The sequence below is a fragment of the Drosophila eugracilis genome, unplaced genomic scaffold (genome assembly GCF_018153835.1).
Source record: "Drosophila eugracilis isolate 14026-0451.02 unplaced genomic scaffold, ASM1815383v1 contig_1765, whole genome shotgun sequence".
In the NCBI taxonomy this organism is placed as follows: domain Eukaryota; kingdom Metazoa; phylum Arthropoda; class Insecta; order Diptera; family Drosophilidae; genus Drosophila; species Drosophila eugracilis.
The window spans coordinates 6,294,464-6,306,467 of record NW_024572605.1 but is presented as its reverse complement, the minus strand read 5'-3'; the positions used below and the strand labels follow the sequence as shown (position 1 = coordinate 6,306,467).

Genomic DNA, 12,004 nt, shown 5'->3' with positions numbered 1-12,004 from the left:
CTATAAATACTGTCTAGCCATTTTTACTTTGTTAAGACCCACTGCAGAGTCAACAAGTCTTGAATGCTTTTAAAGTTTTATTTAAAATATTTCTTTGCCGTTTTTTTTTGTTTTGCTTTTCTTAGTTAAAATTAATTTGCTTTTAAATTATTATTATCTGTTTTGCTCTGCCAATAACTACGGGATTCATGTGATGTTCGTGTAGTGTGTTGGTTAACTAGAATTTGTTTTTGTGTTTTGCGGGGGCGTTAAAACCGAAGAACATACAGACACGTTTCTTGTACTTGATAATAATAATAATAATAATAATGATTAATATTCGAAATGCCTAATGCATTTGACATTAATAGATATATGTGTATATATTAATTTGATTCCTCCGTTAACACTACGGCGCATGCCCTGATCCCTAACCCATATCCTGGGGGTCAGGTGAGCAAGGGCATGCACGCTTTATATGTAAATAAGTGGTAAAAAATATGTAAAGTGTATATGCGTACATCCTAATGCTTATTTACTGCGTTTGCCGGGCGTATTTACATATCTGTTGGCCTTTTGTACTCTACGTGCTTTCTTTGCCTCCTCTGGCTCCTCGAGAGCCTCTAATACGGGCGTCACATTGTCCGCTGGCGTAGCCACTGCCAGATTCTTGGACACTGGACTAACAATCACGCCACTGCGCTGATGATTGCCGTAAAATAGTTTCGGCGAGTAACCGGCAACTTTGGCGACTCCTCCATTGATGGCGGCCAAAGGCTGCTGTTGGGATTGGGCAACCTCCGCTGCCTTCGAAGTGGACGCTATGGCATTGAACTGGCTCTCTGAAGGCAGCTTGCGCTTCAGATTCTTGGCTGCGGTGCTCACGGCCAGCAGCTTGGCCGTGGTGGATTCGTCCGGCGAGGCAAACTCCTTGAGTTCGCCCACGCTCACATCACTCTCGGCATCTGCATCTTCATTGATAATGATAAAGTGCTCGGGATCCACACCCTGGTTGACCAACACTTGGAAATCCTCTGGCGGCACCACAGGCGCCACCTTCTGGTTACACGAGCTACACACGGCAGGAATGGCCGGACTCTTAGAGCGCCAGAACTGCAGTTCTGTCTTGCACTTGTTGAGCTCCTGCAAAAGAAAAATAAATTAATGCGATTCCTTAGATGATCCCATCCTGACGCACCTGCAACAGTGTTGAGAACTTGCGAGAAATCTCCTCGTTCTTCTTGTCATTCTCGTCCAGCCGATTAGCATACTCGAGGGTCTGTTTTTGCTGCTCCGCCAGGAGATTTGATTGCTCTGCCAGCTGCTTGCTCTGCTCGGCGGCCTTGCGCTTGCAATTGCGAAGCTCGGTGCGCAGCACCGATAGCTGGTTGTTGTACATCTTCATGCCCTGCTTGATCTTGCGTATGCCCTTGCGGAGCACCATGTGGTTCTGGGGAGGAGAGTTGCTGGCACTGTCCTCGAGATCTGAACTAATGGCAAGCGTGGCTATGGGATAGATGTAAGTTTAGTTATGATAGGACAAAAAAAGATCAGGGTTCTTACGTCGCTTTGTGGTAGTGGGCAGCGTATAGAAATCCTTGTTAAAGTATGCCAGCCCAGGGAGCGTGGGTTCGATGCGGTCCTTAAAGTATTCCATGGCCATGGTGGAGAGATCAAAGAGCTCGTCAGTTACCCGATAAGGTCGCTGTAGCCTGGGCGTAATACTGATATAGTTAAGAATCGCTTGCACCTCGTCAAGTATCTGGTGGAATGGAAATTATTCTTATTAGCCCCTGCAAATTTAGTTTGGTTTTTTAAGTTCAACTTACGGCGCCCGGAAAGAAACAGCAGTGACCCCGTTCGATGTGCTTCCCCATGGACATTTGAAGCAGGGATAGACGCATGTAGCAAGTCTCTATGATATCGCATTCGCAGGCCAGCGTATGATTGCGACGGGCTGATTCCCGACGCGGCATGCTGGCCTTGATCGACTGGAAGCGGCTTAACGTGGTCTTGATCTGCTTGGAAAAGGTAGCGTTCAGCATGGCCATGCAAATATCGTTCATGCGATGCGCCACCTGTAAATAAGCACATCCGGAATTTAAGTAACCGTGACTGTATAGGGACAAAAATGTTTTCGGGTTTTGTATGAGCTAAGCTAAGATTTTTATTTCATTTTCGTTTTTGGCTGCTGGGCCCGCATCCATCTACAAGAGCTAGTGGTTCTGCCTGTTATTAAATTATATCAGATTACATTTGTCGCCGCTACCTACGACAAATAATCATGCATACATACACAAAGAATTGTGGATGGGAGACGCGGGTGCAGGCAAAAAATGCCAACACGAGAACGAACTAAACGACGAAGTGCAGTTACCCTCGCGGCCTTGAAAACAATTCTTTAAACTATTTTTTACCTAAGGTACTTATAATCTATAAAAATAAAAATTCTTGTTTGATTAATCTTTGTAGGATGATTTAAGTCAAACATTGGGATTCTTGCGATTGGTACTGGGTTCTTCTTATTAACTTTAGTTCTCTGATTTTTAAACTAAAACATTGAAGATGAAAGTTATAAAATGAACAGCACATTAAAATAAAATTTAAGTACCTTATCGTCATCAATAATATAATAAAAAATTAACATTTCTTAAAGTCCTTTTTACCTCTTTCTTTTCTAGCTAAAAATATATTTTCTGCGTCACCTACTTATCTAACAATGTTGCGGTTTTAAAACAGATATATGTAGCTGCAGAAAGTTGAAAAGAAAATGTGGAATTCATAAAATGAAACTGTTTATGTACAAATATTTCGTTCTTGCTAATCTACCGCCCCCCGCCGGAGTCAAGATGCCGAATGCGCTGCTAAATATAAACAATCGCAAGTGCATGGTGCCCTCGTGACAAAGTTTTAATTGCCTCCTGCTAAGGGAAATCCGAAATTCCGAAATCCGTCGAGGAAAGTACTAACTATATGTACATACAACGCATGGCGAAAAATAATACACATAACAGCAGAATATCAAAACAGGCATACAAGTGCAGGTAGTTTGTTGGCTGGTTGGTTGGATAACCCACAACCCGTACCACGCTTGCACTTGGGCAAATTGCTTTTTATTGATTTAATAGCCAGCGTTTTGGGTGGAACATAGGGAGACAGAGGAGGGCGGTGCACTTACCAATCTGAGATCTGAAACTTTCTTAAAGTCCAAGTAGCTGAGGATCTTCTCAATCAGCTCGTTGGGCAGATCGAACAAACTGAGCGAGTTAGTTGTGGTGGTGCTGGTGGCTGATGGTGACCTTTGTCGTTGCGTTTGGATAGTGTACGAATGGTGGCGGGTCACCACGCTGGCTGAGTAGGCCAAACTGGCAGGTGAAGTCACCTGACCAGATCCCTGAGCCTGGTTCTGACCCTGATAACTGGTGGTTCGCCGCAGGACGGAGGTACGGTTTGCCGTGGTTTCAGGGGTCTCCTGTATCCCAGTTCCCGATCCGGTTGCCATTCCTGATCCGGATGCCACGCCAGGTACCAATCCCGCTGCTAGGAAGGCCGCAATACCCTCTGAAGCGGACGTACCGCCTCCACTGCACATTTGGCGGGTGGACACCATTTCTTTCCAGTGGCGTTTCGGTTCTTAATGGACAGAATACGTTAGCAGCAGCGTCTTGGAGTTGCTGCAAAAATGGAATACCCGAAAAACAATAAGAACATCGAATATATCCATTAGATCGACATCCTATATATATAAACATATATGTACATAGTAGCGTCTCTTTGCTATTTTTCCCCCCGTAAAATTTCTTTGAAATTTTGTGATACGCACTTCGAAACTCGAATTCGAGTTGGCTTCGTACCCGTTTTAGTAAATGGAACTATTGTATTGGCATCGTTTTTAATTGCGTATCACTATGGACCAAGGTGTCTAGTACTTTCGGGCTTAATTTCTTAACGCTGACATTCACTTTAACTCAGTTTTTTCGAGCACAATTAAAACTACATACACAATCCGTGGCAAAAAAAAGTCGAAGTGGCTAGGGCTGGAGAAAGAGCGATGGCAACATCCACTGCGCCGATAGTTTTAAATCGATTGTTTGTTATAGTTCCTTTCGGTTATAACATTTTTGTAATGTATTCTGTGATTCACTACCTTTATGACCTATTTAGTAGTCGTAAGAAAGTTAAATGCAAGGCTTTTGCATTAATCATTGATTGATTAAACGACAATGCAACTGACATAAGCCCAAAAAAACAGATGCGTAAAAATCGTTTCTTATCGATATATTGTTCACATTGCCTTTTGGCGCACTTTTTCAAATATTTTTATAGGGCTGTATTCTATTCAGTGTCTATGGCTGATATCGAAATCCAAATATACTTCCACTTTCCCACATGCAAATAATACAACTAATCATGATTAAATTGTGCCTACAGGTCTTTGATAATGTATTTAGCACACCGATATAAATAGATCATTGCTTCGTTCGATAACAATACTCGAAAAACACTTTGCAGATAGAATTTGTTCCGTTGACTGGGTGTAATTTGTGTAAATACTTTAACATTTAATTTAGTTGGGCTGAAGAACCAACAATTTACGATAACATACGAAACGGTGTCCGCTAACAGGTCTGCAGACACTTGGGAACGGCTGCAATGTAGAATTAACTATTAACGATATTTAAGTATTCGAGATTCAAAATTCAAGAATACGCGATATTTTGAAAAAATCATAAGAAAATCAATTGGCGGGCAATATATATATAAATAAGTTATGTATTTGTGCGTATTGTATGCGTCTGTTGATGATGAAATACTTTCGTATGTGCTGCTGTCATGGGCCTCTTCGTCTGATCTTGGGAAAAACCATAAAACGGATCGGATGCGGTGCCAAAACAACTCAAAAAGCGAACACAGAGACAGATTCGAGGGTGCGGATAGGAGAACATAGATGCTTCGATGCAGCGATGGAGGCGGTAAGCAGAAGTGGGGATATAGAGTCCGGATCCGAGTTCGCTTAGGCGACGGCGTCGGTGTCACACTCCTCCTCGACAGTGATGTACATACCCTCCTCCTCGTATGCGGAATCGTGCTTGGCCAGGATCCGCAGAAGTGGACGCAGGCGCAGCCACCACTGTTTCTTCGGGATGCGTTGGCTGAAAGATGATTATATAATTACAATTAGTTTTGGTTTTTCTTTTAACATTTGTTAAAGGAATCCCGAGAGAGATTTATACTCACTCGAAGTTGGTCTCAGCAATGAGGTCGACCAGTGGGGAGAAGCGGTACTGTCGCGACACGATTCCCAGCAACGTGGCGGTGTCCGGGGCCTTGCAGTTAACAACACCGTTGGCGTCCACGTTCGCCTTGATCTGGTTGGCTAGCCAGTCGACACACTTGGCTGCCATCTTGGTGCCCATGTTGCGGTCGAAGGGAGTGGGAGAGCCACCCTGCTGCATGTGTCCCAAGATGTTCATTCGGCAGGTGAAGAGACCCTTGCCCTCTTCAGAGTACAGACGGTAAATGAAGTCCGTGCTGTAGTTTTCGCTGGCCTTCTCGTTGCGCAGGATCAGACCGCGCGAGACGCCCTCGGCCATCTTGGAGGCCATGTGGTAGACATCCTGCTGCAGGTCCTTAATGGAGAACTTCTCCTCGTAGATGTAGGCGGCATCAGCACCACCGGCCAAGCCAGCCAAGGTGGCCAAGTAACCGCAGTAGCCACCCATGGTCTCAATAACGAACACTCGACGCTTGGTGCCCTGGGCCGACTGACGAATACGGTCGCAAATCTCCGTAATCTCGTTCAAACCAGTGTCGCATCCCAGAGAGAATTCGGTTCCGGGAACATTGTTCGAGATCGTCGATGGGATAACGACGATCGGGATGCAGAACTGTGGGTAGTTGTCCCGCTGATCGGCAATCTGTCCGGCAGCATGGTAACTCTCAAAACCACCGATGATCAGGAGACCCTGAATCTTGAACTCCTTAAGGCGAGCAGCGATCTCCTTGAACTTGCCCTCAGGCAAAGTACGCTTGGTGCCCAAGTAGGCTCCACCCTGTCCAACCCATCCGGAGACATCGGACCTGAAAGTAGGTTAAGGAAAATAAAGACTCAAACTAGAACCAATAGATCTGTTACTTACCAGCCCAGCTCGCGGACATTTCCGGCAATCAGACCCTCGACACCATCGTTAATTCCATACACTACATCGCCTCGGTAGATGGCATTACGGACGAAACTGCGCACAGCAGCATTCATTCCACAAGCTGGGGCACCAATGTGCATCACAGCTAGACGGTAACCCTCGATACCCTTGCCATCGGCGTCGAAGTTCTCCTTGGGGGGCTTCAAGCGCGTCAACATCTTGTAGGTCTCCAGGTTACGCTCGAAGGAGCGACCACGCAGCTTGACAGCATCCGCCCAGCGCTTCTCCTTCATGGCCTTGGCCACAGCCTGGGTGCGCTCCACGCATTCCATCAGCGGCACGCGAACAGCCTGGTTACCGTCCAGCGAGATGACTACTGGCACCGACTCCTTGGTGGCTTCCATCAGGGCCAGAGTAGCCTCGGCACCCATGCGACAGGCCTACAAAAGGGGGAAAGGTATTTTAAAAGTGTTTTTTTTAAAGACGTTCAAACAGTCGTTCAAAAGTATGCTACAGAAATTGCCTTTGTACTATTTCAGATAATCCTAAGGCTGATACTCACCAAAATACGATCGAAGGCGCTGGGATTGCCACCTCGCTGCACGTGACCCAAAACCGTGATACGGGCATCGTGCTTAAGACGCTCATCGATCACCTTCTTTACATCCTCGGCAGTGATGGGATGACCCTCACGATCCATGGCACCCTCTGCCACGATCACGATGTTCAGGCGCTGACCAGCAGAACGCTCCTGTTAGGAAATCGGTAATATATATGTTTAAGTATATATACAAACATTCTATTGGTGGATGATACAAAAAACTACAACAGCAAAAACAAATTACGAAGAGACTTGATGTATGTGTACATCATATTATCTATGATGTATATTTTATGTATGCTTTGCCTTTTTGATGTTTGAGATATGTGTATCAGCAAGCTTATGAATACAGTGCGTTTCAGAATGTTATATATTGACCTATATTTATAGTTTTAAGTCAAATAGGTTTATGAAATTGAGTTTGATTCATTCACTATAACATTGAAATGCAAAATAAAGATAAATGGCGATGAATAATATTGTTTTTCTTTATGAAACGCACTGTAGCTGAGTAACTGTCTTGAAATATGAAGAACAGACGCACAAGTCATAGTAAGTCGATAAATGAAACTTTTATGAAGATTTACAGATCGATTAGACGAGAGGATGAATGTTAGTGGAGTTGGGAAAGTTAATAGAGGAACTCAGTGACATCATGAGAAGTACATAAAACAGAGACCCAAAGACCCAACAAACTAAATCAAATAGCTGTTAAAGCTGTTTATCGCCATGGAAATTTCGGCACACCAAATACAGGGCCAAAAAGTAAGAAAAGCATTACAAAATTTTGGAAATTCGAAATTTGACAAAAAGATTAACTAGAAATTAATTGAACAGCGAAGGACTCTTGGCCTGACCTGCTGGAGCTTGAGACAGATCTCGTCCTGCCAATTGACTGATACCGGCTCCTCGGGTATGAACATAAAATCAGCCTCTGTGGCTATGGCTGCCGATATGGCTAAGTAACTAAAAAAACAAAAGATTAAGTACAGAAAATAAAAAATGTTTCACAAATGTCGGGGATGTATAAATATTATTTTTTTTTGGGGATTTGGGAGTATCTGGGATCAACTTAAGATTAGTTACAATATGATATTTGATATGCTTGGTACAGACAAAAACTGTGCGTAATTCATTCCGTATCTCCGTTTGTATTTAGAGTATCATTCGTGTGCAGTAAGCAGAAAATAAGAAAAAGCTTTTTGTATGGCAAGTGTCGCTCTTAATCAGTGTCTTTAAAAAAAAATGGTGTACTTAAAAGTACCAATGTACTACTAAGGCATTGATATCAACATTAAGCGACGACAACTGCACTGAAGTATAAAAACTTGATCTAAAAACAGGAATAATATCTCGATAGCATTTCGATCTTAGTACCAGATATAATATTTATAGTTTAAGATATCGAAAACATATTCCTGATACTAAATAGCAATTTTTCTCAGTGCAGATGGTATGGAAAATAGAGCTGCATCTTGCCTGGGCCAGCTGAGAGCAGAGCCTGTCTGGCCAATCGACCTTGGGCGGCATTTCGGGAATGAATATGAAATCCGCCTCGCACGCCAGTCCGCCCACAAGAGCTAAATAGCTGTAAAAATATATTACATTAAATATTAGTCAAAAAGGGGAGGGGGTGGGATTCTTGGGGAACACTAAGATCGATCGACAGTAGATATTTATTTGGCCAAAACACAACAGAAATGTGCGAAATGAGTCGACGACATTCAACAGATTTCCGTTTATGGTGGCTTGCCTGTTCCAACTTGAGGACAAGTCGATCGGGCCAATCTTGCGGCGGAGGATATTCGGGCAGAAAGACGTAGTCTGCCTCGGAGATAATGCCGGCTACTACCGGCAGATAGCTAAAGATAGTCGTTGCAGGCATTAGCTAAAATCCCAATTAATCACTCACACTTAGGCTAATACAATGCCAGCCCAACTTTGCTTGGATATTTTCCTATTACAAAATCAACTTACCCGCAATGACGACCCATGACCTCCATGATGAAGGTACGCTGATGAGAGTAGGCGGTACTGGAAATGGCATCGATGGCCTCGATGATACGATGCAGAGCCGTATCCGTTCCGATGGTCATGTCCGTACCACAGAAATCGTTGTCAATGGAGCCCACCTGAAAATATGCATCTCTATAAGCAATGAAACCCTAAGATTACCATAGATAACTTACCAATCCCACAATATGCAGCACATTGAACTTCTCCTGCTGCTCGGTTGTGATGGTCTTATTCTTGACCAGCTCATCCAGCAGACTGGGCCATTCCTGACGGAACAGATTGGCGCCGGTGAGAGAGCCATCTCCTCCAATAACCACCAGATTGGTGATTCCCTTCTGGATCAGGTTGTTGGCAGCCTTCAAGCGTCCCTGACGCTCACGGAAGTCCTGGCAACGGGCAGAACCAATGATGGTGCCACCACGATGGATGATGGAAGACACCGAGGCCCAGTTGGCTTCCTGGATGCAATCGCCACCATCAACCATTCCCTGATAACCTTCGCGGATGAAGTAGACCTTTGACAGGAAAAGATACGAAATTTTTGTAGATATTGTGTAAACCAGAAAAGAGTTTATCTCTTCAGGGGATGACATCATAAGCCGAAATTTCATCATGAATCGTCAACATTTGATATAAATTCAATTAACAGAACAAATATTTAACACTCATTTATATATTGCGAAGATCGCGATATTTTCATTATTAAAATTTATTATTATTACACAATCGATGGAAGAAAACACGATTCCAGAACCCTTTCTATATTTTAAACTCTCATTGCATTAAAATGCATTAAAATCTATATCTAATATACTTTTTTAGCAGTTCAAATTTCATTAAAAGACATCAAAAGTTTGTAACACTTAAAAATCAAAAACGTGAAACAAAGTAAACAATAATGATGTCTGGGCATTATTAGATTATTCCGATAAGATAAGTGGAACTGCCTAGCAGCCAATCAAAATAGAAAATTATTATGAAAAATGTAAATTTTAAGCATGTATAGGCTATAGCTAATAAATTTTCTCTTGTCGCGTGTCATAAATTTCACTTTCATTGACCCCCAATAAATTGAATTCAAATAAATAGGTTTTAATCGATTTAAATTGGGCACCAATTGAAAATTTTTTTGCATATTTTCGAGGGCAAAAAGTGCCCAGCCAGCCGCAATTTCCCTATAAAACATAAGAACTTATTTAAATTAAAAAAAAAAAAAAAAAACAGCAAATAAAATAAACCGAAAAGAAACCAAGAGCGACAACAAAAAACGAAACAAATTAGCCGAAATAAATCGCATGCGAGTGGGTCCCGAAAATAAACCCAATGTCAATGTGCATACATATACTCGTACTCGTATACTTGAATTCTTTTTCGCACCGATTAGAGATTATCTAACTGGCTTAACAATCGCATAGCTATGGTTCAATGCCTGTTGATAAGCAAATTACCAGGTGTTTTTACGTAAATTTCTGGGTTCACGTGGGGTTGGTTGATATTTGGTCATTTTGGGGTTACCAGACACGATGCTGTGGGGGCGGAAAGTACTTGACAGAGGTCACAAACTCACCTTGCAGCCCAAATAGATGGCCATACGCACACATGCTCGTACGGCGGCATTCATTCCCTGGGAATCCCCGCCGCTGGTGAAGACCGCCAATCCTTTGTCCTTCTGCGAGCCACGGGCCAGGAATCGTTGATTAATCTCGGAATTCATATTTTTGCTTATTTTTTTGTTATTTTGTAACTATGTAAATGTATCTCAGATGTTAAGGGATATTATCGCACAAACACACAAAACTAGGAACCACCAACTGTTATGCACTATATTGGATGTAGGAAAGTCTTTTCTCCTATATTATCCAGTTAATTTTGATTGTATTTTTTCAACTATTCTAACCACGCAGCTGGAGCTGGGTTATATATATATGTTGAAATGGCCTATAAATACTACTACTGCTCCTTTCCGTGGCTTTTCAGTTACTAGCGATATTATATTCACAGGCGGTATTCACAAGTTTCGCTTTTGCTTTTGACGTTTCAAGGTGACCTTCAGGCCAGAGACGCATACACAACACACACCGACACACGCACACAGTCACGGGCTTTCTGTAAGTGCGTACTGATGCAATGCAAACTTTGGATGATTAAAATCCTAAAAGTTAACACCCACACGTTTTCTTCGAACGTAATTGGTTTAAGATTAATATTTAAATGTTTCGATCTGTTATGAGCGGACTTTTCGCGAGTAGCAACGAACGGAAAATAGCGTTTAAGCAATTTGTTTACGTTCAGCCCACAATCGGTCAGCTGCTGATCAGCTGTTTATCACTGGGCGAGTAAAAGCTTTCGTGAGCTTTCACCCGTTGGGATGGGGCAAAATTGTGGGAGCAGGGCTGTCATCGGTGGTGGGTGAGTGCGATAAGCGTTATCGATGAGAGCGCTTTTTGAATGTAACGATAAGGATAACGATTTCAAGATTTGAAAATGTAGTTGATATATTACTAGACTTACATGAATATTTTTTTTGTGTAGATCAATAAAACATACAAAAAAAAAAAACTTACAAAAGGTCTCAAAGGATGCACATCCAAAACATCTTGCAAAGTTTTAAAAGGTTTTCGCGCGTCTTTCAGAGTTTGAGCACATTTCTTTTTTGAGTTATCCTTCTTCGCCTTCTTTTTCTTTTTAGCAGTATTTTTAGACTGTGTCTGAGGGGCATAAAAACCACTGCGAAAGTCCCCGGGTTGTCCACATTGTGGTTTGAAAAATATGGAATTATCTATACCAGGAGAATCGTTCTTTTGATCACCAGAATCACTAAGCGTCTTTACTAAATTAAGTTTTCCAGTTTTTTGTATAGTTAAATAAAAGCCTTTTTTATTTCTTCGACAGTGACACTTCAATTGACTTCGGGTGCACTGGTGATCGATCCTGGGAACAGTTAACTATCGGGGAAGAAATCCTTAAAAAAATCAGTACATTATTTTTAATTTTTACCTGATGCTTAATAAGAGATTTTTTGACGGGGTTTAAAAATTGTATATAAAGTCCATGAAAATACCGCTCTTTTGATATTCTCTCATTGATTTCTAAAAAACTTTAAAAAGAATTAGCTTCAAGACCATATGTATATATTGAAAATGCAGTTCCCTGAATGCAACTTACAATGGTTTTAATTTAGTTAATACTCGAAATTTGAATGAATTCATGCCAAATTAAATTTTGCTCCTAAATATTGAACATTTTTATAAGCTTACCAAATTAT

The 12,004-nt window shown here is 42.1% G+C and overlaps 2 protein-coding genes across 6 annotated transcripts; both read right to left on the bottom strand.

The window, feature by feature from the left end:
• Positions 1 to 20: 20 nt before the first annotated feature.
• Positions 21 to 4,018, bottom strand: LOC108104790. Of its 3 annotated transcripts, none has more exons than XM_017211050.2 (6): positions 3,803 to 4,018; positions 3,158 to 3,653; positions 1,809 to 2,057; positions 1,543 to 1,741; positions 1,178 to 1,485; positions 21 to 1,122 (listed from the first exon to the last, which is right to left on the bottom strand). In XM_017211050.2, exons 2-6 carry the CDS (start codon positions 3,587 to 3,589, stop codon positions 511 to 513), a joined length of 1,800 nt encoding a protein of 599 aa, XP_017066539.1. In that variant the 5' UTR covers positions 3,590 to 3,653; positions 3,803 to 4,018; the 3' UTR covers positions 21 to 510. The 3 variants fall into 3 exon arrangements, with proteins under 3 accessions (XP_017066539.1, XP_017066540.1, XP_017066541.1); XM_017211051.2 differs by having other exon boundaries at positions 3,834 to 4,018; XM_017211052.2 differs by having other exon boundaries at positions 3,981 to 3,999.
• A 375-nt stretch (positions 4,019 to 4,393) lies between these two features.
• On the bottom strand, positions 4,394 to 11,048 carry LOC108104788 (ATP-dependent 6-phosphofructokinase). Of its 3 annotated transcripts, none has more exons than XM_017211049.2 (8): positions 10,307 to 11,048; positions 8,913 to 9,254; positions 8,701 to 8,855; positions 8,477 to 8,585; positions 6,685 to 6,873; positions 6,120 to 6,562; positions 5,218 to 6,060; positions 4,394 to 5,132 (listed from the first exon to the last, which is right to left on the bottom strand). In XM_017211049.2, exons 1-8 carry the CDS (start codon positions 10,451 to 10,453, stop codon positions 4,994 to 4,996), a joined length of 2,367 nt encoding a protein of 788 aa, XP_017066538.1. In that variant the 5' UTR covers positions 10,454 to 11,048; the 3' UTR covers positions 4,394 to 4,993. The 3 variants fall into 3 exon arrangements, with proteins under 3 accessions (XP_017066538.1, XP_017066537.1, XP_017066536.1); XM_017211048.2 differs by lacking the exon at positions 8,477 to 8,585 and adding an exon at positions 8,203 to 8,311; XM_017211047.2 differs by lacking the exon at positions 8,477 to 8,585 and adding an exon at positions 7,581 to 7,689.
• Between the last annotated feature and the right edge of the window lie 956 nt (positions 11,049 to 12,004).

Coding starts and splice junctions, on each gene's coding strand:
- LOC108104790 (XM_017211050.2), bottom strand. CDS start 3,589: ATGGTGTCCACCCGCCAAATGTGCAGTGGAGGCGGTACGTCCGCTTCA. Junction 1,742..1,808: donor GCTGTTTCTTTCCGGGCGCC/GTAAGTTGAACT, acceptor CCATTCCACCAG/ATACTTGACGAGGTGCAAGC. Junction 1,486..1,542: donor GCCCACTACCACAAAGCGAC/GTAAGAACCCTG, acceptor TCTATCCCATAG/CCACGCTTGCCATTAGTTCA.
- LOC108104788 (XM_017211049.2), bottom strand. CDS start 10,453: ATGAATTCCGAGATTAATCAACGATTCCTGGCCCGTGGCTCGCAGAAG. Junction 8,586..8,700: donor GTCATGGGTCGTCATTGCGG/GTAAGTTGATTT, acceptor GACTATCTTTAG/CTATCTGCCGGTAGTAGCCG. Junction 6,061..6,119: donor AATGTCCGCGAGCTGGGCTG/GTAAGTAACAGA, acceptor ACCTACTTTCAG/GTCCGATGTCTCCGGATGGG.